The sequence below is a fragment of the Lolium rigidum genome, chromosome 3 (genome assembly GCF_022539505.1).
Source record: "Lolium rigidum isolate FL_2022 chromosome 3, APGP_CSIRO_Lrig_0.1, whole genome shotgun sequence".
Taxonomy (NCBI): domain Eukaryota; kingdom Viridiplantae; phylum Streptophyta; class Magnoliopsida; order Poales; family Poaceae; genus Lolium; species Lolium rigidum.
Genome location: NC_061510.1, coordinates 124039826 through 124065248, shown reverse-complemented (window position 1 = coordinate 124065248; position 25423 = coordinate 124039826). Strand labels below are relative to the sequence as shown.

The 25423-nt window shown below is 45.5% G+C and overlaps 3 protein-coding genes across 3 annotated transcripts; all 3 read left to right on the top strand.

Moving 5' to 3' along the window:
- Positions 1-5859: 5859 nt before the first annotated feature.
- On the top strand, positions 5860-8673 carry LOC124695474 (protein trichome birefringence-like 28). Its single transcript, XM_047228314.1, has 5 exons — positions 5860-6629; positions 7100-7280; positions 7367-7566; positions 7679-7837; positions 8295-8673. The coding sequence occupies exons 1-5, from the start codon at positions 5860-5862 to the stop codon at positions 8671-8673; spliced, it is 1689 nt and encodes a 562-aa protein (XP_047084270.1).
- Positions 8674-11501: 2828 nt separating this feature from the next.
- LOC124702262 (something about silencing protein 10-like) lies at positions 11502-18113 on the top strand. Its single transcript, XM_047234387.1, has 16 exons — positions 11502-11641; positions 11737-11778; positions 11871-11920; positions 12253-12367; positions 13025-13278; positions 13643-13758; positions 14218-14305; positions 15623-15802; positions 15946-16095; positions 16178-16255; positions 16350-16489; positions 16578-16686; positions 17106-17365; positions 17469-17535; positions 17643-17711; positions 17814-18113. The coding sequence occupies exons 1-16, from the start codon at positions 11533-11535 to the stop codon at positions 17943-17945; spliced, it is 1959 nt and encodes a 652-aa protein (XP_047090343.1). The 5' UTR covers positions 11502-11532; the 3' UTR covers positions 17946-18113.
- Positions 18114-18540: 427 nt separating this feature from the next.
- On the top strand, positions 18541-24866 carry LOC124695472 (tRNA (guanine(37)-N1)-methyltransferase 1). Its single transcript, XM_047228313.1, has 9 exons — positions 18541-19341; positions 19632-19730; positions 20678-20797; positions 20887-21053; positions 22445-22518; positions 23173-23315; positions 23571-23682; positions 24332-24444; positions 24543-24866. Exons 1-9 carry the CDS (start codon positions 18541-18543, stop codon positions 24687-24689), a joined length of 1776 nt encoding a protein of 591 aa, XP_047084269.1. The 3' UTR covers positions 24690-24866.
- The last annotated feature ends 557 nt before the right edge of the window (positions 24867-25423 follow it).

Here is a 25423-nt window from a genome sequence, read left to right as displayed (position 1 = left end):
CGTACCGCCGCGCTTCACCCCGTGAGCGAAGTAGCGGCTCGCAGAGAGACTCGAGCTTCCGTCGCAGACCCGACCTCCGGGAAGTTCATTGCGTGGCGCGGCCGGCCAAACCTCCAAGCCGCAACGTCGTATGCGCGGCGCAGCCTCCTTCGTGTAGAAGGTGCCGAGCCACACACGCGTTCCACCGGCGGTGATTTCAGCCGCGAAATGTCCCGCGAGGCCGCAGGCGAACGCCGATGAAGCCCGTGTTGCTACGGCGACGAGGAGCCATCTCGCCGGTAGCTCAGCTCGCGAGGATTTTGTGGTGCTGTTGGATGAGAGAAGTGATGAGGGGAGAAATGTTGCTGGTGCTGTTAGTGGAGAAGACATGGCTACATATAGGCCGACGAGGGGCTGAAACGGCGGGAAAACTTGGCGGGAGAGAATGGACGGGAAAGGGTGGGCGGGAAAACTTGGCGGGAAATCATGGCGGGAAAAAAGGGCGGGAGAGCAGCAGCAGGAAAGGGTGGGCGGGAAAAAAAGGGCGGGAGAGAAGTAGCAGAAAGGGATGCAGGCCTCGGGGAACTCCTCGAGGTGAACCGGAGAGAACCTTGGGATCATATGGGATGATCCTTGTTTCCACATGTACCTATGACCTAACCAAGCTCAAATGGAGGCATATGCCCACCGGGGACCCCCGATGGGATGCAGATCAAAGGGGTAGACCGCACGGTCAACGTAACTAGGGTTTCGTCAGAAATCGAGCATCGGATCTAGGGAATGGCCCCAAAACTTGTGTGTGTCCACATGGCATGCACAAAAGTGATTTGAGATGGTTCTATATCCAATGCTACCCCCCCGGTGTGTCCGGCTTCTCGGACAGGGGGTTCCTACACTTAGGCAGATTCTGCATGTATAGGGGGGAACTCCCTCGGAGGTGAACCGGATAGAACCTTGGGATCATATGGGATGATCCTTGTTTCCACATGTACCTATGACCTAACCAAGCTCAAATGGAGGCATATGCCCACCGAGGGACCCCCGATGGGATGCAGTCAAAGGGGTAGACCGCGCGGTCAACAGAACTAGGGTTTCGTCAGAAATCGAGCATCGGATCTAGGGAATGGCCCCAAAACTTGTGTGTGTCCACATGGCATGCACAAAAGTGATTTGAGATGGTTCTATATCCAATGCTACCCCCCCCCCCCCGGGTGTGTCCGGCTTCTCGGACAGGGGGTTCCTACACTTAGGCAGATTCTGCATGTATAGGGGGGAACTCCCTCGGAGGTGAACCGGAGAGAACCTTGGGATCATATGGGATGATCCTTGTTTCCACATGTACCTACCGGGTGCTTCCAGACGGAGTGCAAGACCCATTGTTCCCACCCGGCGTTATGAAGAGGCAGACGGAGGACGGGGAGGACGAGGGGTGGACGAGGGGGTGGACGAGCTGGAGGACGAGGGGGAGGACGAGCGGGAGGACGAGGGGGGGATGCAAAACTCCTTCTAGCTGACATTCCCTCTGCTTCTGGCTAAGTGGCTTCCCAGTCTATGGACGAGGAGGAGGACACTAGGGAGGAGGAGGAGGAGGAGGAGACTAGGGAGGAGGAGGAGACAGAGGAGGAGTCTAGGGACGAGGAGGCTTCGACGGAGATGGCTCCGAAGAAGTTGCGGATTCGTGGGGAAGCGCAGGTTCCCGATGAGAGTAAGGAACCTGCTACGGAGGATGACAAGTGGCTCCTTGTCCCAGGAAAGATAGAGTAAGTAGTAAGGTGATTTCATTTTCGTTATGACACTTAGCATTTTCTAATGTTTGATAATTGTGCAGCAATTTCACATATACGGGGAAGAATATCCGCGTGCCAGGGAGCCTGATTGGAGCTGCTATTAGGAAGTACTGGCCGGGGATCTACACTCCGGTCCTTGGGGGCGAGTCCAAGCTAGCCTACAGTTGGGAAGACTTTGAGATAGCGCCTTACCCGGGCTTTACTTCCGCCGCGGACGCCGTCATCAAGAAGTTTTGGGTACGTAATGCATACTCTTTGGGTTTCGTTCATATATAGTTGATAACCCCACCATGATAACTCATGCCTCTCTCACTTTCTGTTATGCTTGATTGCAGCGCAATTATAGGGTGGCGACTGAGCATAAGGAGAGGGCGGACGTGATCCTCCGTGCCATGTGTGGGAAGTTAACACGGCAGCAGTGGTACAACCATAGGATCACGTGCATCGGCCACTTCTATGCTGAGCAGGGCGTAAGGTACACAAAGTCTGAGATTGTGCAGGGACTCGCCCTGCCTATGAAGATAGAGGACTTCATGTCAGTAAGTAATTGTCAATGCGATTCTATGTACTGCGGCTAATTTGCAATTATATTGTTTGTTCTTCAAATGAGTTTTGATTTTGCAGGTTGTACCACATTGGGCTGATAATAATAAGAGGGCCACCTTCATGGAGTTGGTCAAGAATTGGGTCGGCGAAAACCCCGATTTCAAGGCCGTGAGCGACCGGAACAAGGTCAACCGCGGGCATCAGGGAACACACAAAGCACCGATCGCTATCGGGACCGTCTGGTACATATAAAAATGGAACAAGCTGCATTTATTTGATTTTCGATGATATGCATAACATTTGTTTTGTGATGCAGGGGAAGAAGCTCGGGAGGGAACTTGGTGAGATGGAAGCGTGGACACACATGAAGCTGGTGACGCCCGGTCCGAACGAGCCTCGGCCCGCGCCTGAGATGTACTACGGCAAGGCCAAAGAGAACAAGGAAAAATACTGCGAGGAGTACGCCAAGCTCCATCCAGAGGTGGAGGACCCTATGACCGAGCCGGTCGACGAGGGGGCGATGATGCTGGCGGGGTGTGGCCAGCCGCATGGCCGTCCTGCCTGCCTTGCTGGGGGTTTCAAGCCTGAGAGGAACTTCACGCAGATCAAGGCTACCCTCCCCTCCGGCAACTACGGTACCTCCTCGCGGACTACATGCCATTCTCGGGCAGAGGTAGATGTAAGTCATCCACATTTTCATCCTCTGTTTTGACTCTTGTTCCTGAATGGCTATGTTGATGAGACGCATTATTTCTGAAATTGTAAGCTCAGCTCGAGGAGGCCTATGTAGTAGCTTACGAGGAGTATCTCGAGAAGATTAAGGAGCATGACCTTGTGAAAGATGCCTACATCCAGTGGACGAGCAACCAGATGGCGGTAAGTTTCAATTTCTATGGTTGCAAAACATCATAAGTCCCCATGTTTGAATCTGACATATCTCTCCCGTTTCTTGCACAGTTTCACTCGGTTCATGATGACTGGAGTGCGAGAGGAACCACTCCCAGAGCCACCTCATCCGGGGCCGACGCCAGTGTTCCCGTCCAAGGAGGAGTTCTATTGCATGTACAAGCGTCAGCGTCAGTTGATCCCGGTAAGTTGCTAACTTGGCTAAGTTGCTAACTTGGTGTTACATGGCTAAGTTGCTAACTCCCTCCAACATGTAGGGATTGGGAGAATCCGGGAACAGCGCTCCTGATGGTACACCGATGCACCCCGGTCGTTGTTCTCCTGGTGCTTCTGTCGGACCTCGGCATGGTTCTACTTCCGATGGCTCTCGTCGTGGTTCTACCTCCCCGAGCACCATCGAAATACCGCGGCCTCGCTTCACCACCGAGGAGTTAGATCAGTACTACCCTCCGGGTGGTAGTACACCACCATAGTTGCTACATTGTACTAGCTACATGACACATGCTATATGTGTAGAATGATCTATGTAGGATGACTATATGTACCGTATTGCTTGTGTGCTATATTTGTACTAAATTTGGGATTTGGTGCCATATTTGTGCTATATCTGTGATATATGAGCTATATGTGTGCAATTCATATATTTCCTGCTATTTTATATGCAACTGCTGTGCAAATGAAGCAAAATCAGGAAATTAAAAAAAAATCTGGGCAGCAGCTGTGCCGACGGTGTCACCGTCGGCACAGGGCCTTGGTTGTGCCAAATGGCAGGCTCTGCACCGACGGTGACACCGTCGGCACAGCTGCTGCCGTTCGCGCGTTTTTTTCCAGTTCGAACGGGAGATGTTTGCCGCCGAAACTGGGAAAAAAAAGAGGTGCCGACGGTTACACCGTCGGCACAGAGAGGCAGTTAACGTCTGGGCCGTCACGGCGAGCTGGGTTGCGCCGACGGTGGTACGGCCGACGGCCACCGTGTCCAGCCGTCGGTGTACCTCTGTGACAACGGTGCCATCATGTGCCGACGGTGTCTGTGCCGCCCCCGACGCGAACTGTGCCGACGGGGAGACGCCGACGGTCACCGTCGGCAGAGCCTGTGCCGACGGTGGATAAGCCCGTGCCGACAGTGCGGGGCCGTCGGCCCACGGCGTGTCTCCCGTAGTGAATGCCGTCTGGCGGCAACGAGGGACGGAAGGAGGGAGGAGGGAGCTGGCGGCTAGGGGAGCTAGGGTAACTCTCTAGGATATGTCTATTCAAATTAACTATAGTGAGAACAACAGATATATATGGAAGCATTGATCTGTCAGAGATAGATCACATCTTGATTATCGTTTGGAAAGCTATTCCCGTGACATCAACATTCCCCTGGTAATACCATTTCTGTGATTGAGGGCTATAACTTGTTTTACCCATTTCAAGTTGTTGAAGAACTAAGCAATCGATTTTTGTATTTCCTCCAATCCATATTAGTTGTCACTAATATAGATGCATCTAGGCATATTTTAGTTCTAAGTATATCCATGCTAGTGGTCAGTAATATGAATCAGAGGATGTACTGAAATCGTGATATGTGTACTTGTGCAGTCTCAGAGCTTGCGGTTCAAACTGCGCTAACACTCTGAATACTATCATGGACTCTGAAGCCTGAAAATCTCAGCTACGGTATCGTTGTCTGGTTCATTCCATCACGTTTCTTGATTGATCTGTACAGAATATATACAATATGACGTGACGCATCCAAATACACCAAAGAATGATCTCGTGCATACAATAAAAAGGAGTAGCGACGAAGCCGCCCCCGCGCGGTAGGGTGGGGCTGCCTGCTGGTCTCTACGATCGCCATTGCTTGATTGCTTCCCGATCTCGCCACCATCTTACCTCCCACCCCATGAAAGACAGCCACGGTCTAACCACTCCATGTCACAAAAGAACATACCTGCGACCATTCAGCCATCTGCATCTCGTACCAAAATCGAAAAGCTTGAAAAGAAAAGGTGTAGCAATTAACAAGCAACATTTAAATACTGCTAATCCAGAATACACATGCACGCAAGCAGGAAACGGGTCGTAAATACCACGTAGGATAATCAGGAGGAAATTAAGTACCCACTTGTGATAAAGGTTGTAGGCTACTATCTCAATTTCAAAAGATGGCTGGAAATTGATGATAATTAAATCGTACTAAGCAATAGCACAAGTAGAGAGAGCATGTTGGTGGAGAGGCGAGATGCCGCAACAATAAAAGATGAAAGCAGGCGAGCCAAACCAAACATAGCAAAGGGAAGCAAAGGCAAACTCCAACAAAAGGGGCACCAAACTGGTAAAGGGATAGGCTGGTATATAGGGAGACTAGGTGGCCAGGCGAGAAGGACAGCCAAGCGGGGAGACACAGCAACCGTGAGAGAGAGCGCGCGGGAGAAGAAGAAGAAGCTCCACTCCGTTTCATATAGTGGGAGCTAGCCAGCTTGTAGATACTTAGATAGGGAGCTAGCTAGCGGAGGAAAGCAAAGGATTCAAAGGAGTTTTTTTGTTTACTGGGTGGATCGATCTTTCCCTGGCTTGCAAGCAAAGGCCGGCTGGCCGGGGCGGCGCGCGGTAAGTTTTCTTTAAAGCGCGGGAGTCGGGCAGCAGGAGTTCGCCCAGCATGCAGCAGCGTCGCAAGTCGGTGTTCGGGTCGGCGCCGTACGCGATGAAGCAGGCTGCGCTGGGCGCGGGCGTGGCGGCGCGGAAGAACGGCACGCCGCTGTCGATGGCGGCGGTGGTGTTCTCGCTGTTCGTGTTCGCGACGTTCCTCTACAACGAGGACATCAAGTCCATCGCCGACTTCCCCTTCAGCGCCGGCGCGCTCCGGGCCAAGTCCCCAGACCTGCACCTCCTGCAGGAGGCCGAGGCCGCCGCGCACCAGGCCGTCACCACCCTCGCCAGGCGCGGCGAGGAGGTCATCGTGCGCGTCCTCGACGCGCCCGCCACGGCGACCCTTCGGCCGGCGGCCAACGGCAGCATCACCGGGACGGTGGTGGTGGCTAGGGCCAATGCCGCCCTCGCCAAAGCCAACGCCAACGCGGCCGCGAAGGAGGAGGAGGGGCAGGAGAAGGACAGGGACGTGACGCTGCCCAGAGTGCTGGGAGGCGGCGGCGCGGAGGAGGCGAAGCGGCGGGAGGACGAGGAGGTGGCCGAGAGGGCCTCCACTGCCAAGGCTGCCGCGGCGACGGCGGCGCTGCGGACGGTGGTGAGCGTGCCGGAGACGTGCGACCTGTACCGCGGCGGCTGGGTGCACGACGAGGTGAACGCGCCGGTGTACAAGGAGGCGCAGTGCGAGTTCCTGACGGAGCAGGTCACCTGCATGCGCAACGGCCGCCGCGACGACTCGTACCAGAAGTGGCGGTGGCAGCCCACCGACTGCGACCTCCCGCGGTATGTTCATTTTGTTTCCCCTTTCTTTCGAACCCGCCGTTTTTCAGAGTTTCCAGTTTAGGGTTCGGGTTCCACGCCGAAATTCAAGGCCGAAAGGCCGGAGATCATCGTTCGTTTCCGGAACATCAGTTGCGGAGAGTGATGCGGGTTTCGCTACCGTTTTCTGTATGTATGGCTTTCTGTATTCGTCGGACCACGTGACAAAGTGACAAACACCACTTTACTGAACACCCACACGACCTAATAAATACTTTTCACATATTTCTAAAAAATATAGACTAAAATCAGTCCAAGTTCATTTTGAACCTGGGACAAGTATTTAGTGCCAGAGGAAGTATGGTTTTTTTTTCTTCTTTGATTTGGATACTGTATCAGTTTGTTGTTTAGACTCGCTTCTCAAGCCCAATACATTCCTCCAAAGACAACGTGTGTCAGAAACTAAAAAGAAGTTTTATTGATCCGAAATGCAGGTTCGACGCGCTGCTGCTGCTGGAGCGGCTTCGCAACAAGCGGCTGATGTTCGTGGGCGACTCGCTGAACCGAAACCAGTGGGAGTCGATGGTGTGCCTGGTGCAGTCGGTGATCCCCAAAGGCCACAAGACCCTCACCAAGTTCGTCAACAATGGTTCCAGCAACATCTTCTACGCCCATGTACGTACTCCTACTTCGTAACGGTAGTGGAACATTGTACATCTTGGGCTCATAACTAACATCAAAATGTTGCATGTGGTGCGCAGGACTACAACGCGACAGTGGAGTTCTACTGGGCGCCCTTCCTGGTGGAGTCCAACTCCGACAACCCCAAGGTGCACAGCGTCCCCAACCGCATCATCCAGTGGCACTCCATCGCCAAGCACGCCCAGAACTGGGTCGGCGTCGACTACCTCGTCTTCAACACCTACATCTGGTGGCTCAATGAGCTCAACATGAAAGTCTTGTAAGTTTAGCCAACTGTACTATTTTATCAGACGCTTATTATGGATCGGAGAAAGTACTATCTAATTGGCGTGAATGTGGCACTGACATGTACATACGTTTTTGGGCGACAGGAAAGGGTCGTTCGAGGAAGGGGCTACCGAGTACGAGGAGGTCGACCGGCCCGTGGCGTACAGCCAGGTGCTCAAGACATGGGCAAAGTGGGTGGACCGCAACATTGACCCCAACAGGACCACCGTCTTCTTCATGGGCATGTCACCCAACCACATCACGTAAGCCATTCCAGTACTGCTGCTACCACGTCTTCTTCTTTGTTGCTTGCACTGCACATTTGCCATCTTGTCTTCGCTTCAGATTTTCCTTTCTACATATCACCATATGGGTAGGAGTTTTCATGCTTCAGTTCCGTCAGAAATGTGCAAGTGCGGTGTATGCTACCAATAGTTTCCTTTAGGGTTGGTTCATCGAGAGAAGGAGAGGTAGATCGAGACCCAAGAGCGCATTGATCTTTCTCTTTCAGTTAGGTGTTGCGTTGATCATTGCCTTAATTCGCAAAAAAAGGGGTAAAGATCGAGAGGGATTGTCAGATGTTAACCAACAAGTCACACTTGCTTTACACTCTACTAATGAAGTAGGTGGTGAGAGAGGACCCTTGAACCTTTCAGAGATGCACACGCGCGACCTATTATTTCGATCAGACACTCACACTCATTTTCATATGTCAAACAGGCCGGAGGCGTGGGGCAACCAGGGCGGCATCAAGTGCGCGATGGAGACGCAGCCGATCAGCAACCGGAGCGCGACGCTGGACGTGGGCACGGACTGGCGCCTCTACGCCGGCGCCCAGGACGTGATGCGGACGTTCCGGCGCGTGCCCGTGCACTTCGTGGACATCACGGCGCTGTCCGAGCTGCGCAAGGACGCGCACACCTCCGTGCACACGCTCCGGCAGGGGAAGCTGCTCACGCCGGAGCAGCAGGCCGACCCCAGGACGTTCGCCGACTGCATCCACTGGTGCCTGCCGGGACTCCCCGACACCTGGAACCAGTTCCTCTACGCCCACATCGTGTCCAGGCCCTGGACGACTGCATCCACTACTGAAGCGTAGGTTATCCTAATAACCTGAAGATTATTAGGTGAAACGAACGGAGCTGCAACGAGGCTCCCTCCGGTGACTCCACAGAGGAGCGACAAGGGCAGCCGAACGAAACGAAGGATGCCTGCCCGCCACCTCCCTCTTTTTTTCCTTTCACCATTTTTCTGTTGGTTGCGTAAAGCTCTGCCGTGTCGTTAACCTGTGATTTTTTTTTGTTAAAAAGAAATGGAGGGTTAGGATAAAGAATTATCTGAGGTGGGCTGTGTTGACTACTAGCTCATTTTCTTCTCCTGCAAAAAGGTTGTGAGATGTATAGAGTTTTCGTGTATTACATTACACCATATACTGGTGCCCTCAAGATTAAGGGAGGTATAAAGGCCGCAATGTGCACCTGTTCTTCGCTAGTGCCGATCCCTATGTTCTTTCTCTTTTCCTTTTGGTTTCCATCGAGAGCGAGCAGTTGTTCGACAGCTGCTACTGTGCAAGTACAATAATCTTCAGGTAAAGATGTGTCTCAAGAGAATCACCTACTCTGCACTTCTCTGCAGAAGATACTCCTCTCCCGGAACAAAGTTCTTAACTATGCAATCATGCGTATCTCCCTTTCTCTTTACTATCCAAACATCGGATTGGTAAAGTGTCAGCTGTAGTACAAGTGTAAGGAGCAAATAATGAATGGAACTAAATCCAATCAGTCTACGCTCTAAATCCAATCGAGTACGTCCTGGATGGTACCAAAAAGAACATTAATAGCTCACAAGACCATCATGGCAGGATCCATATACAAGCAGAATACAAATTCAATCTCTTCGGTTCCATGTTCAAAAAAAAAAATACTCTTCAGTTCAGAGAAAACAAACTCAGTCTCTTCAATTAAGAGAATACAAATTCAGTGTCAAAAGAGGCGGATGGCTTACACTGGAGCAAGGAGGATGACACTGCACTGGAGCCGAGCATATCAGTAGCCTGCAGGCTTTATTAAGGCATTGCATTAGAACTACTACGCAATGGGAGGGTTCCTCTATTTGAGAGGATGTGGAGGGTTCCTCTATTTGAGAGTAACACCAGTGTCACATGCTCTCTATTCCATTCTAGTTTTACTCATCACACCTCCATCCTTATCCATCGTTGTCTCTAGTCGCCTACCGTTAAAAGAAATCATTGCCTCTAGATACGCATATGCAAAAGAGATGACATGATTCACTAGCATCTGCATTTACCTACTCCCGTGGAAAATATCAGGTTTTTTTTCTACATTTAGGGCCTCTTTGGTTCAATGGAATTTTAAAAGATATTTGGAGGATTCTAATCCTGATAAAAAAAATCTATGGCGATTTGCAGGATTTAGGAAAAGTTTCTAAGAAATCATTTGACCTATATTTTGGAGGAAAATTCCCATCCACATCAACCTCTATTTACAATTCCTATGGTTTTTATATGCTCTATCACACAACATTTATAGATGGTGAGTATTTCAGATAGCATCGCATTCCAATCCTACGCTTTCATATATCTGTGTTTGTAGAATCCTATGAACTTTTTTTTTGCATGGTAATACGATTCTCATTGATAAATAAAAGACGAGATACAAAGTACGTATACACCGATCTTACAGATCTGGAAAGATAGGATAAACCTATGTAACAAACCAACGCCTATCCATCTTCTTTGGCACCACCGTAGCAGCCACCAAGGGAAAAATGGACAGATCACCTCTTCACCTGAGCTCGACGCGGCTCCATCGCTGATCATCAGCTTTTCGGACCTCCAATGTAGTTTGCCATAGGACAAACCATTGCCGTTGAAAGAATCGGATCAGGGCAAGCATGTCCCTCGGACACGCCATCGAACTTTAGCACACGATGCTCGAGTAGGGAACCAGAACCATCGCCTTCAACCACGAACCCACCACAAGGTGCACCATCTTCCAGCTGTCACCGTGCGTGCACCACCGTCCGCACGTACTCCTGGACGAATCCTCTCTGCTCCACCTTGGCGCCGGAGACAACGCCGCAAAGAACGGGGACGAGAGCAGGAGGAAAAACCATCTCGATGGAGTCGTCGCCGCCGCTCGCCGACACCATCCATGAACCCTAAAGCCACCGATCTGAAAGATCGACAAGCACACAGTGCCATCAACTCCGAGACGCCGCCATGAAGGACATCGCCGGTGTGGGAGAAGAGTTGAGGCAGATTTATTTGCCCGGGCGCCGCTCCCACCACCCCAACGGCACGCCATGCCAGAGAACTCCTAGCCCTAAGTACCATGCAAAAAACGGGATCCCCCTCCCTCCTACCGCCAGCGGCAAGCGGAAGGAGAGGGGCCCAACGCAGATGCCGGAGATTGGAGCAGGAAATTTGTTTCCGCCGCCGCCGCCTGGGAGACGCAGACGCGGAAGACCTATTTTGTTACGTAGCTTAGAATCCTATGAACTCAAGAGGCCATTAACGAGTTATATTAAGGTATATACATGTGTTGCTATGGATTGAAAGATGTTCAAAGAAATTATGGAGGAATCCAATACATGTGATTTTTTTCCTAAGGAAGCCCTTTGGATCAAAAGAATGATACTCCGTACATGAAAAAAAACGAAACGAAACACGAGAGCTAAGCGAGAGTTACCTAGGCCGGCCCAGCCGGGGTAGCGCTGCAGGCGTTGCTTCAGTAACGGACGCAACGGGCGCTGTATAGGGAGCTCCCTATGCATCTACGGAGTAGTTACCTGACAAATCTTCCTCCCGCCGCCGACTCCCCTCGCCTTAGGTAAAACCCTAAGCCCCAAACCACCACCCGCCCCCGCCGCCGCTCCGCCATCCCCGCCTCCCCAACCGAGCTCTCCGGCGCTCCAGTCAACACCCCATCCGCCAGACATGGGGAAGAGGCCGAGGACGCGGCAGCCCAAGCAGGGCTTCCTCAAGTCCAAGCGCGCCGCCGAGCCGGCGGCGATGCTCGACTCCGACGACGACGAGATCGACGCATGTAATACATCATCACCTGCCCCCCTCTATTTCCCCACAAGAGCGTGCTTGTTGCCTGTTATTGCCAGTTTCTGACTCCTGTGTTGGTTTTCGCAGTCCACAAGCAGCGGGACGTCATTCCCCTCGACGTCGACGACGGTCAGTGCTAGGAATTTCGGTTTGGTTGGTCGATTCCTGCCCGCAGTTCACTCAAAACATTCATGACGTTTTGTCTTTTTCATGGGTTTCAGCGAGGGAGTCCGAGGACGATGATTTGGAGCAATCCGTTTTTGACCTTGAGGTGATTCCTCCTTCCTAGTCTTGTTCTTGAGGATTTCTCTGGTCCACAAGTCATGCAAGAAAGATAGTGGCCATTTTCGTTGGTGGTCTTGGTCGGATTTTGCAGTGCATCCAGTTCATCAATCTTGTTAACCGTCATCTCGGGACACCTCACCTTTTCTCCAGTTCATTTAGTGACCGTGCTGCATGATATTTGTTGGTCATTTCCAGCAAGCTGTAGTTGTAGTCTGTTATCCAGCGAGCATAGTTTTTTGTATCCTGCTGTTAGCTACCCGTAATCAATTTGTCCCCTGCCTGTTTGACATCTTTTATCATCTTGATCATTATCTTTAGGGTATTTCTGATAATGAAACGGGGGACAGTGAAGGAGATGATGATGAAGGAGATGAGGATGGTGACATGGGCAAAGCCGATTATGCTGGATGGGACAAAGGGTATATCAGGCAATGTAAGTCCAAGAATGGAAGATTACTATCCAGTTAGCTAAACTTGTTGTGAATGACTTGAATGAATTTATCACTTTGTCAATGATATATAACTCAATGAATTGATAGAAGTCGGCCTGATAAGTATACTTAGTTTTGGTATGTGGTACCTTTGACATTTGCACTGAGTTAATAATATGTTCAAGTATGCATTAGGTTAGATGCCAATGGGTTAAGGTTATGGCAGGTTATTGACATTTCTTCCTCTGTGAAGAAAAGAATCTGCATTTGTTCCATGACTTTCGCTGTGCAATTGGAGTTTGCAATGCCTATCAGGATAACATGCTTCTTTCTAAAAAATAGTTTGTTCCTTGGCACATATGATGTTGCAATCTTAATTTGGTGAGAACTGAGTATAGTTTCCTAAATCCCGATTGTGGTCATTCCTTGATGCTCAAGGAAATGGAATCTTTTGACCCCATATCCTTCAAATAGATAAACAAATTTCTGTCAGATTGTTGCTATTCCGTGTAAAGTTAAATATCCAGTCATCTATATTTTAGCTCAGTTATCTCACCATTAAAATGATTGTGTTTGAGAAGTCAACACCATTTATTTAGTTGTACTTGTTTATTCTGATACGAGGTGTTTGCATATTTGTAACTTAAATGTGTCTTCAGTAGAAAGAGCACATAGGGAAGCGAAAAAAATTGCTGGGGATGAGGACAAGATCGATGAAAGCGAGGAAGAAGAGAAAGATGAAAACATCTGGGGTAAAGGAAAGAAAACATACTATGATGCTGGTGAACATTCTGGCGACGAGGAAGACTATGAAGAGATACTAAGGTTGAAGAAGGAAAAGGATAGTAAGCTTTCAATGGAAGATTTTGGATTAGAAGATAACAGAAGTTATGGAGAGGATAAGCCTCCGAAGGTGATTGCCTGAACTGTGCCCTTTTGTTATATTTTCTTGTTTGCTTAGCAGAGGACATCATCCAAAGTTTTTCTCTGATATATTTTGCTGTATGATTACTACTTAAAGGTACAATGTTGGTCTGCACAATATTAGTTTCACTTAAGTGACTATCTTTAACTGAACTGGTGCACTGTTTCTTACATAAATTAGATTCTTGAACTGAACTGATATTTGCATATGCTTGTTCCCACTAGCAGGCATCATACATAAAATAGATTGTTTATTGTTCCAGTCCTTTTTAGAGCATCTATATTTATTGGTGCATGTCTGAATGCAAAGCTAACAGGTAATGATATTTGCATATGCTGTTTCCCCCTAGCAGGTGTCTAGTCCTCAAACCAAGGTTACCGATGATGCATCCACTTTTGAAAGCTATGAAAAAATGAAAGAAGATTTTGCTGTGCTTTCAAGAGATGAAAAATTGAGTGCAGTATACAGGTATGCTTTCATTCAATTTCTTGAATGTTCTGGTAATTGAACAGTTTACTTATGTTGAGGGTTATTTACAAATAGTATCTGTTCTGTGCCATTGCAAGAAATATTATAAATTTGAAAATATTATCGATTGTAAGAACGGCCTTCAGACCAAGGGCTGCATGTCGGTGAATCATTGGATACCGTTTTCCAACTTGGTGATGTTTGTGACGACACTTGCCAGTATTTCCATTTTGTGGTGTCTTACATTGAATGAATATTGCTGAGTAGCCTTGCCAAAGACCTAAACTGTCAGATTTCTAGTGCCTATGGTAATATATAATTTGGCACATTGCAAATGAGATTGTTGTTAGTATCTTAGTGTTGATCCATGATGGCATCTATATATTGAATTTAAGGCAGACTATGCAGTTTTGCTACTGAACTGGTTGTATCGACATGTATATGTTGAATTTAATGCAGTTCTGCTCCTGAACTGGTGGGATTATTGTCCGACTTAAATGAGGCCCATGAAGAGCTGAAGGCGATAGGACCAGTCACCAATGTAGCGGTAATTTGTTGTTATGCTTCTTAATTGAGTTGACTTGCTTGTTTCTTGTTCTGCTTGAATATACTGAATAATTGTATATTTTGTTCATTCTACATGCATATGAGAGAACTGTGAAGCTTTAACTTCAAGATCCTTTTTGCTTAATTTGCATGCTACTTGGATGTTTTGGTAGTTCTATCCTTCGCAGCTACTATTTGGAAATATTTTATTGTGAAAGCTCGGCTCTCTAGCATGTGGTATCACACCGCCGGCTGCCATGATGTGATCTGCGTGGTGTCAACTGGGGCGTAAGATCCTTTTGTAAACGAAAAGGGCAGGCACTCCTCCATTTACTTAAAATAAAAAATAAAAAAAACAGCCAACTAATATTTATAAATTACAACGGCTAAAAACTTTAGAAAAACTACATTCTTTTGTTGCCAACCCATGTTGGGAAATGTCATCCTTAGCTCAGAACCTGCAGGACATGTAGATGCATTCCTCAGAAAATTCTTCTATTAAATCCCAAATGTTCCAGAGCATGTGAAGAAGCACCCCACTGAAGGACCTTTTCTGCTTCCCATCCATGTCCCTCGTGCTTCGGTTCCACAACTCTTCCATGCTGATGCCACCTGAGACAATGGAGTGAATCCCAAGCCAAAAGCTGACTCTGACAATTTCTGGTAGCATCTTTGTCCTCCAAAAAGGTATATATGGTCTGTAAAATAGGTCATCTTGTGACCATTCAACAATAGCAAGAACCTATTAAAAAGAAAGGAAGGATGAAATTGTTGTTTTACCAGTAGACTACGGTAGCAGTGGCTTTAGTTGGTCGTTTGATCTAGATAAAACATGATGCTTATTCGGCACCAGGCCAGTAATATCTCCATTGCATTAGAAAAGGAACTTCATTATAAACTGCAAATCAATGCAATTCGTAACTGAATTTTTTAGTGAATTTGTGCATTGAAAGCCTTTGAGAACCCAAATGCACCTACATCGACGTCAGATTGTGGCCCTTTTGAATCTTAGTGGTTAGTGCTAGTGCCTTTCCCTCGCAACGCAATCAGTTTGCACTGACTAACAAAGTTACTGTAATAGTAATATGGATGGGCATTTGGTGTGTGTGCATCCAGTTTGCTGTAGAAACTAGAAAGTTCCGACATTCTTCTGTGTTTGTTTTTTTACTGCATTTTTTAAGATAATAACATAGCGATTGCTGTTGGACGATAGTTCTTTTGGGTAGTACATTTCATTGATAGTCTCTTTTATTAATTTATTATTTAGGCTTAGCTTCAGTTATGATTGCCCTTTGTGATAATAGACTCTGTTTTGCAGGTGACAGCTGGGCAAGGCAAGCAAAAGGGTGCAATCCAGCCATTGGAAGTAAAGCGAGCCTGTCTGCTGGCTCATTGCCAAGCTATTAGCTTCTACCTCCTTATGAGAGCCGAGGGATTGCCTGTGCAAGATCATCCGGTAATTGCTCGTCTGGTAGAGACCAAGAGTATGGTAGAAAAGGTATGGTTTCTACAACCTTGTCTTTTGTGTTCAGAAGAGTTACTACAGTTTCATTATTTAGTTTTTGTATCACAGTTCTTGCTTCTGACTTTACGACAAGTTCTCAAGAATGACAGAAGTTAAATATTATCTCTTTTTCACAGATGAAGCTGGCCAATATAAATTTTACAAGGCAAAAAGGAGACACTGATGAGCATCGTGTGCCTGATAGCAGCGCCCTGAACAAAGTGGATATCGAAACTTCTCTTGACAAAAAGGAGGGCATTGCAAAGATTTTGCCAGCACTGAATAAAGTAAAAGAGTTACTGGTTCTACTTTATTAGATTTGTCACATATAATAATCTAGCTAGCCAACTGATTATGACAAAAATTCAGGGTGGTGGAGCTTCAGAATTGACAAAGAACGATCCTTCTAATAATGGGCTCGATAAAATTACCAAAAGAAAGAGCAAGGTTGACTACTAAGGATACTCTTTTTATATTGTATTAATTTTTCAGTTAAATCAGGGTGTAAAAGGAATAAAGCTGAATAAATCTAAAATCGCAGGATGAGTACATGGGCTTGCAAAGCCTTGAAATGTTGAAAGTAAGAGCAAATCTTGAAGCGAGGTTAAAAGAAAAAGGACTGTATAAATCGATGGGGTTGAAGTCGGAGAAGCTGTCAAACACCAGAGCATCTAATAATAGGTGAGCTATTTGTTATACCATCTCTTTTTTCAGTCACATAAGAATTTCCATTTTTTATGATTTTAACAAGATGTATTGTTCATATTAGGAGGGATCTGCAAACATTGGATGACTTTGATGATGAGGTGGAGAAAAATAATCAAGTGACCAGACCTAGAACGTTCTTGGTAGATGGAGCTAAATCAAACAAAAATAAGGTATCAAATATATGTGCAGTTATGTTACTGGTTTCAGTTTTTGTTGAATATTTTTATACTCCCTCCATTCCATTCTATAAATCACTGCTTTCAAGTGCATATTTTTTTCGTTAGTTATTTTTAGTTTCACTAAAATCTATAAATCTGCTTTCAAGTGCATATTTTGTCTTTGATATTCATACGAATGGTAAACGTAGTTACCCTTGTCTTATTGAAGGTACTTTCTGAAATATTTAATGAGTTTATACTTGTTGATTATTAATTTATTCTGTCCAACTACAAGCTTGAATCAACCATTTGACACCGATTACGGGTTTGGGGTATCCGTCATGATGTGCCTTTTTATGCAATTAGTTGCTATGCTGATTGAAGTTGCTCCTAACTTTTTTCCTTATCTGGCCATGTGGCATATGTTCAAGTTTGTTTCTGGGGATGATGACGTTCCAAAGAGAGATGATATTGGTGAAAGACGGCGAAAGCATGAGCTACGTGTTCTTGCAAGAGTAGGAGTTGAAGATGATGATGACTTGCCAGAAGACGGAGATGATGCCAAAGAGAAGCCTGACCAATCCAGTGATGAAGACGGCAATGATGATGATGGAGACTCGGCAGAATCTGAAGATGAATTCTACAAGGATGTAAAAAGGCAAAGGACTGAAAAACTCTTGAGCAAACAGAGGTACTGAACTCACTGTTTGTTCCACCAACAAAACGAGATAAATATAGTAGGAGGCTCCTTTTAACTAAACCAATGTACTGACACTTTTATTTCTCTATGGCAGAGTTCCTACCGGTGAAGCACTGGAGGAGGAAAGTGAAGGAGATGGCAAGAGGAAGATCTCATACCAGGTAAATTCTTGTCCATGACTGAAGTGTATCGTACCTCCTATTGTTATTATTATTATCTTTCAGTTTCTTGATTATCTGTCTAAATAAACAAATCAAAATTGATGCAGATCGAGAAGAACCGGGGGTTGACTCGTTCCAGAAACAAGAAACTCAAGAATCCTCGGAAGAAATACAGGGTAAGTAAACATGGTATACTATGGCATATGGCTTGGGGGTGGATCAGTGGATGGCAGTACCGTGGTATTCGGAATGAACTCATTTGGTGTGTTATTTTTCAGCTTAAGCACGAGAAAAAGGTGACTGCTCGGGGAGGTCAAGTGCGCAAGATTAAGAAGCCTTCCGGTCCATATGGAGGCGAGCTGTCGGGCATCAACGCAAATGTCAGCCGTAGCACTAGGCTGAGGGGTTGATGGCAGTCATGTATGAATATGATCATCTCGAGCACGTGAGATGAAATTTTTGTTCGGTGTTTGTTCCGTGGTTGCTAGTGTAACATGTTTTTTTGTATGGAATATGAACATTTGTTTGATGGTGATTTAAAAGTTATGCATGGGAAGAATACATGCATATTTGTTCACTTGTCGTGCGGAATATAACTGAAAAACATTGGAACGGCAGGTCGATGTAATATTTGGGACAGCAAACATAACATGGTTCTCTGAACTGGCAAACATAACACTACTAGTCTAACCTCGTCTAGTTTCCCAGATTAGAGTTTTGCCTATTTTTTGAACAAAGATTAGGGTGTCAAGATACTAAGTGGATTCATCCTCTTTTTTAGTTTTGAGAACACGCGAAGTGGAAAGATCAGGTTTTGTGGATTAATCTTTTGTTTTTTTTGTGAGAACACGAAGTGGATTCGTATCGCAAGTTGCAGTAAAGTTGGGGAACGATGGATTGAGCCCACGGCCCAGTTCTGAATGGCGGCTATCAGATTAATCAGTGCGGCCTAAAATCCACGAGCATCTTCTCATCAAAAAAGAAAAGGAAGCCTAATCCCCGAGCATGCGCGCCGGCCTCCATGGCTGCACAACACTAGGTCCGCCGTCCTCCCTACCGTCCCGTTCCATGGCGCCGCCGCTCCAGCATTTCCATCCGCGCCGCCTCCTCCCTCGCCTCCGCCTCCGCCTACCCACATCCGGCCGCCTCTTCCTCCACCTCCACCTCAGACCCCTCTCCTGCTCCTCCTCGCAAGCCCCACCTCCTCAGCCACCGCCTCTCCACGGCCCCACGCTCCGCCGCGGCAGGCGGGCCGCTCCAGACCACCCGGATGAGGACCCGCTCCTCTCCTTCGCGCGCACCTTCGACCTCGCCGCCCTCCGCGTGCCCGCCGCCGCCTGCGCGCCGCTCGAGCGCCGCCTCCGCGGCCACCTCCTCAACTGGCCCCGCGTCCGCAACATCGCGCGCCTCCCCAACGACGACGGCCACGCCCTCCTCCTCCCCCCCTCCGCGCCCGCCGCCTCCCCGCTGACCGCGGTGGCGCGCCGCGACAGGCTGGCCCGCCAGTTCAACGCCCGCGGCTTCGTGCAGTTCCCCAACCTCGCCAAGATGTCGCGGCCGTCTGCGCGGGCTCAGAGGGACAAGAAGGGGGAAGGAAGAGGCGGGGACAAGGAGGCCAGGCGAGAGAAGGACACGGTGTATGTTGTCAAGGTGCCAGGGGAGGAGGACGAGGAAGACCAATGGAAGGGCTTGGTCGGGGAGGAAGGGTTTGGGAGCGGTGCGTGGAGAGGGGAACCCACCAGACTGCTCCTGCTGGACGAGAGCTACGCAAACAGGAGCGTCGACGAGCTCCCGGAGGCTGTCAAGGTGATAAGAAACACAGTACTGTACTAACCATTTCCATAATAACAGTTGTTGAACTAGAGAGACAGTCTAAACCAGAATCGTTGACTGCATATAGTGAAAACTCTGATTTCAACATCAATTGAGAAAGATCGCATGTGGGCATTTTCTAAACTGAAATTAACCAAATAGCTGCATAGTGCGGATTATGGTGTTTTTGCTTTGTAGGTTCTTTAGCCTACGCTTTGTGTGTCACTATGCACTCTACTTCATCCAAGCGGCAATTTGTTTACTGGTTTTGGTCACTTCTCCAGGTTGTGTTAGACGATGAAACCAAGCAGGGTGGATCATCTGCGTATGAGCTTGTACAATGTCAGCTAACTTTGTTCTATAATTACTGGCCAATGAATGAGGTACCTACACATTTGTTTGCCTTCGTTATATATTTTTTGTTCCTTATTTTAAGTTATAGATATAGTTTTCTCGGTTACCCAAGATAAAGGAACGAGAGAATTCTCATAGCAATCAAAGTTTTGTACCATGCAAATAAAGGAAATATGATCTTTGTGTTTTGAACCTGAAACCAGCTTAAGAAGCATGTTTGATCTCTTTTTCAACACAATTCACATTTTTTACACGCTCAATCTTATACTCACAAACTTGCTCCAGGATCAAACAAATATTGGTTTACAAAATTACTTTATATGGGCAGTGTTACCTAGACCTGGAAAAACTACTTACCTTCTTGAAATGCGTGAAAACTCCAAAAATCCACTCTGTTTTTTCTTGTGAAAACCGTAGTAAAAGAAAATTCTGAGCTCAATGCTGATGAAAATTTAGCATTATATATATTTTTAGCTTGGTTGATTCCGAATTCTTGAAATGTCATGAGTGTTCTAGAGCCCTCATTACTGGAACCTGATTTGTCGGGCCTCTAATTTATGTTGGTATTAACGCTTGTGCTGTCCAGGTAACACTGCCCTTGCAAATTCAGGATTCTGGCAAAAAAATCAATCTGGCCAGGTTAGATTGTAATATTGTAATACCTGCGTCTGTTTCTAGTGCTGTTAAAATCTGTGTTCACTTCTTGTTCAGATATATGATCCAAGAAAATGGCATCAATATATCCTTTTGTGTCATTGTATTGACAACTAAAAGTGTGCAATGTTTGTTTTCTATTTAGAAGTTAACGCACTGTGACAGAAACATCCATCAATATCAGTAGTATGTTAGTACATCATTATTCTGTCAGATATGTTGATCAACGTTGGTGCACACAGAAGAATCTGCATTGTGCTCTTTGTCGTTCTGTCCTTATATATTATTTTATCTATTTTGATTCCCAGCGTATCTTCTGTAGGTTTTAGAGGCATTACTTCCTGAAGGAATAATCATTCCTGCAGGCTTTGAGACAGTAGGGCATATTGCCCACTTGAACTTGAGGGATGAACACTTGCCTTACAAGGAACTTATAGCTCAGGTAATATCTGATCACATAATATGTTGGATTCTCAACCTTATTTTGAATATATTCTCTTGAATTATAATATAACATGATTCAGAGTGCAGGTAGTGCTAGACAAAAACAAGCCAAAGATCCGAACTGTTGTCAATAAGACTGATGCTATTCAAAATGATTACAGAACAATGCAACTTGAAATTTTAGCTGGTCATGATTCCCTTGTCACAACAGTCATTGAGAGTGGCCTTCGTTTTAAAGTTGATCTTGCGACAGTGTATGCTCTTATCCTTACCTGCCTTCTATTTTTTTCTGACAACATTTCAGATTTTTGCCATCATTAAGTCACCAGAGATTTTCAGTATTAGCATGCAAAAATAATAATTTTATGTATAATTGATGCTAAGCCTTCAATTTCAGTCACGTGCGGGGACTGGGGGCGCTAGGGTTAGGCAGTTCATTCGTTGTGTTTTAGTTTGACTTTTTTGGGCTGAAAGTAGGATCCGATTCTGTGGGCTGCTGCAATCGTGTGGTTGTTCGGGTGCATCGGGCCTGTCGGGTTCCTGGGCTTCACATTCCTGAAATTAATTCGGGTTTTGGGAACTGTAATCCAATAAAACACCCGATTTGTCGGGTCCCGGGTCAAACGGGTTCGGGTGTCAGGTACGGGTCTGGGGTCTTGGGTTTTATGCCCACCTTGACTCCAGATAACGTTCGAGTAATAGTCATAATGTCAATAATATATTTACTAAATACACAATTCACGAAAAAGAACTGCTAGTTGATGCAAAATATCACTAAAAAGGGGGAACAATGAGTGAAGTTCCACAAAAGATGCAAATGTTTAACCTGATACATGATTTTAGTATAATATTTCAACAAACAGGAAATTTCAGCTCTAAGAGTATTTTTAGTTGCTGGTTTGCTTTGATCATGAGACATGCACATGTACATCTTTTGGTTAAAAGCTTTGAAATAACTGCAATAGAAATTTGGTTATCCATGATTGCATGTTATTATGATATGGGGAGTTCTGCTGATACATCCTGTGGTTGTGGTTCCCTAGGTATCGTACTGGCACTTTCTTATCCTAAAATTCTCACATGGAACTGATTTCAACAAAGACCAGATCTTGCTGGGCCAAACTGTGCTGACCAGCTGGACAGTAAACAGATTCCTTAACTGTTATGTAAATTGCAACAGTAGTGAAAAATGCTCTCAGTGCTTCACCAGCCTGCACCTTCATATTTTTCCTGGTTCAGGATGCATTACCATTCACTAAGCATGACTACAAGAAAATCATAGCTTCCGAGTTGTGAATGAAAATAATAATGCAAATTGAAGTATTTTTAGATAAAACTAGCACTTGCTTTTCGATTATGCTGTCAAAAAAGTTGCGTTACATATTATTGAGGAAAAGGGTGTCCAGGTCGCAGTATCCACGTTCACGAAGCGTGAATTCCAGTTTGCTTGAAGAGTGATGACCAAGACACTGGAAACACAATGCTCTATGTTGAACAATTCTCAATCTCACAACTGTGTACTACTGTATAGCCTGGTTCTTATTGTGTTTGTATGATTTCTAGTATCAAGTATGTTTTCTCCTTATACATTTCTTGATGGTTCAACTGTTTCTTTGCTCTCTTATCTAGTAATTATCTGGTGCAGCTATTGGAATTCTAGATTAGCTACCGAAAGGCAGAGGCTTGTCAACAGCATCTTTACAAGTTCTGATGTTGTCTGTAAGTTTCTCTGTACATCTTGCGAGTACTAGATAACTTTGTTGCTTTTGTAATCAGGGCAGTTGTGTATTATGCTTTTTAGTAACATATTCCTTGTAGAATCTACTGATTCATCATTTAGAGCAATTCGTATAATCATCTATGCTGAAAGGTTATACACCCTATTGCTTTGCTTCTTGGTGTTGAAAGTAGTTACAAAAGCACTGTGAACTCACTGGCCTTCACACCTAAAAAAAAGATATTTGATAAAAATGTACCATTTTCTGGCAATTTATCAATCATTGTAAAATCATGTTTAACACTGATAATCTATCTGAATGCATACTTTTTATCATGATTATGTTCTGTTAACAAACTTTGTGCCACTAGTAATCAGTAGACTCGTCAATTGTGGGATCTACTCTGGTAAGCTGTAGATCATTACTGGTGCTTGTTCGCACTTTAGAATTTCATGGTGTTACATGATGAAGCTACTAATAGTAACATGGTCTACATTCATATTGGGCCTAATGTATTGTGTATTCTTAGTGAACCGCAGTGTAGAGCAATCATCAACCATTGCTAATGTCATATTTTGTGGTTGACCATTTCGTTAAATTCAGAAGGTTTTACTTAACCAAATAAGTAACTATTCATTTTTCCTTCCGGATGCAGGTGATGTGTTCTCTGGTGTCGGTCCGATAGCAATTTCAGCTGCGAAAAAGGTCACATATGTCTATGCAAATGACTTGAACCCAATTGCAGTTGAGTACCTTGAAAGAAACATTGTTCTTAACAAACTTGAGAGGAAAATTGAGGTAATTTGGCAATCAAACTTTGGAATATACTATATACCACCAGTATTTCTTCTGCTTATCTAGTACTACAATTATCAAGAAGTTATAACTAAACATTCTGAAAACTTGCGTTTTCTGTGGATATAAAATACCACAATTCTCTGGGGTTTATGTTCGGTTTGTACTGATGAGTGGATAGTTTGATTTTTGTCTTTTTTTTTTATCGTTGTGCATGAATTTTAGCTGGAATGTTCTAATGTTCTTTTATTAAATCAGGTATTTAACATGGATGCTAGAAGGTTTGTTACTGCAATATACTCAAGCCAACACGTGCGTCCGATCACACAAGTGGTAATGAATTTGCCCAAGGATGCTGCAGAATTTTTAGGTGATTATAGTTTTCTGAATAATTTACTATTTTTCTCTCGAATGGTACTCTTAGGTGAAACTTTCCTTTTGGCTTTGTACTTCAAAGGATCATATTCCACTACACACACAATGCACACGGATGCAGGTACACTAAATTTTACGGAGGCACAAACACAATTCACCACTGAACACACACGTGTGTGCTCTACTTAAATTTGTAACGTGTTGTATCCTCACTGTAGTCTTGCTATTACTATAATTTTTTTGCCTCTGCTGGCTCCCTTCTTTCCACCTAGTTACAGAGTAAAAATAAGGAGCAGATGTTGATGAGATAGGTAAGGGGCCCATTCGTACTACCACCAATCCATTCTAGAGAGGGATTGGATCAAGCAACTGACTATGTTATATGAACTGGTTGAATTAGTTTTCCCAAGAGACATGAGATGCTATTCCACTCTGAGCAGCGATTGTGGACACGGCCATCCCTGTTTTCGAGCACTACTAATACGGTTTTTAGAATAGAAGATGCCATACTGTTGGAATGCTCTAATAAAAAAAAATAACCGGTCTTTTTATACTTCTTCCAGGCCTTTTTTTGAAAATAAATTATTTTTTTCCATTCTCACGATAGAATTATCCTTATGATCTTCGTCTCCTTTATTTACTAGATATCTTCAGAGGGATCTTAAGAAACCGGCAACCAGGACAGCCTTGTGTCATGCCGAAGATCCACGTGTATGGATTCTCCAAAGCCGAGGATCCTGAGTATGACTTTAATGAGGTAAATGTGATGTGGTAATAGAACATTATTCTTTCTGCTGGAATCACTTATTTGCTTCACTCTGTTAACCAAATTAACACATATGCCTAAAATTGCAGAGGATAAATCTAGCATTGTGCGATAATGTGGCCAACATTGAAATGCACAGAGTACGGCTTGTTGCTCCTGGGAAATGGATGCTCTGTGCATCTTTTACCCTTCCAGAATCTGTTGCATTGGCGAAACCGAATTACATTATGTGTTGAGTGTTTGTACCTGCATACTACCGAGAAAACCCCCCCTTCCTTGTAAAATTACATGTAAATTCAGTTAAGCTTAGCATTTATGTTTGCAAGTTTTCCTGGAATAATGCCCTTAGGGTAAGAAGCAGAATTAGAGGAATTTTATGTGACCATTTGTGGCCAAGAAGGAACATTTGCTCATTGTTTCTAGGTTGTCTTTTTTTTTGTGTGGCTAGTTTTTGTAGACTAGATATGAGAAAATGAGAGAAATAACAACAGGTAAGAGATTTTAGGGGGTTGTTTGGAGTGCACAGAAAAAAGGGTCCTAGCTATGAGCATTAAAGCGCTTTTGCCGTCGCAGAACCTGGGATGCACTAGAGTTCCCCTTGCACGACTCGGTGACTGCCAGATGACATAGAGTGTCATAATAAAGACACACCAGGTCGGCCAGCCTCCCAAATGTTGTACGTATCTAAACATGGGCCATATTTAACACAAACTACCTGAAGCACTACAATTGTTCAAACGTTTATATTCTATCACATATAGTTTGATAACATATCAAATATTTTAACACAGTAGTTCAAATTTGAATTCAGTGTTTTTGCACGCACAAAATGGGAACAACTGTATTGCTCCATGGCATCTTGAAGCTAAGAGTGAACGTACTTGTCACAAATCCGACGATGCATCTCAAGAAATTTCTCTCAGTCTTTATCCGTATTCTCTCAGTCTTTATCCGTGGCGAGCACATAGCG

Excerpts from the sequence above, each read along its gene's own strand:
- LOC124695474 (XM_047228314.1), top strand. The coding sequence starts at position 5,860 with ATGCAGCAGCGTCGCAAGTCGGTGTTCGGGTCGGCGCCGTACGCGATG. Across the intron at positions 6,630-7,099 it reads ACCGACTGCGACCTCCCGCG|GTTCGACGCGCTGCTGCTGC; the intron begins GTATGTTCATTT and ends TCCGAAATGCAG. Across the intron at positions 7,281-7,366 it reads GCAACATCTTCTACGCCCAT|GACTACAACGCGACAGTGGA; the intron begins GTACGTACTCCT and ends TGTGGTGCGCAG.
- LOC124695472 (XM_047228313.1), top strand. The coding sequence starts at position 18,541 with ATGCGCGCCGGCCTCCATGGCTGCACAACACTAGGTCCGCCGTCCTCC. Across the intron at positions 20,798-20,886 it reads ACAAGGAACTTATAGCTCAG|GTAGTGCTAGACAAAAACAA; the intron begins GTAATATCTGAT and ends TTCAGAGTGCAG. Across the intron at positions 23,683-24,331 it reads GGATGCTGCAGAATTTTTAG|ATATCTTCAGAGGGATCTTA; the intron begins GTGATTATAGTT and ends TTTATTTACTAG.
- LOC124702262 (XM_047234387.1), top strand. The coding sequence starts at position 11,533 with ATGGGGAAGAGGCCGAGGACGCGGCAGCCCAAGCAGGGCTTCCTCAAG. Across the intron at positions 13,279-13,642 it reads GAGAGGATAAGCCTCCGAAG|GTGTCTAGTCCTCAAACCAA; the intron begins GTGATTGCCTGA and ends TCCCCCTAGCAG. Across the intron at positions 16,256-16,349 it reads TTACCAAAAGAAAGAGCAAG|GATGAGTACATGGGCTTGCA; the intron begins GTTGACTACTAA and ends CTAAAATCGCAG.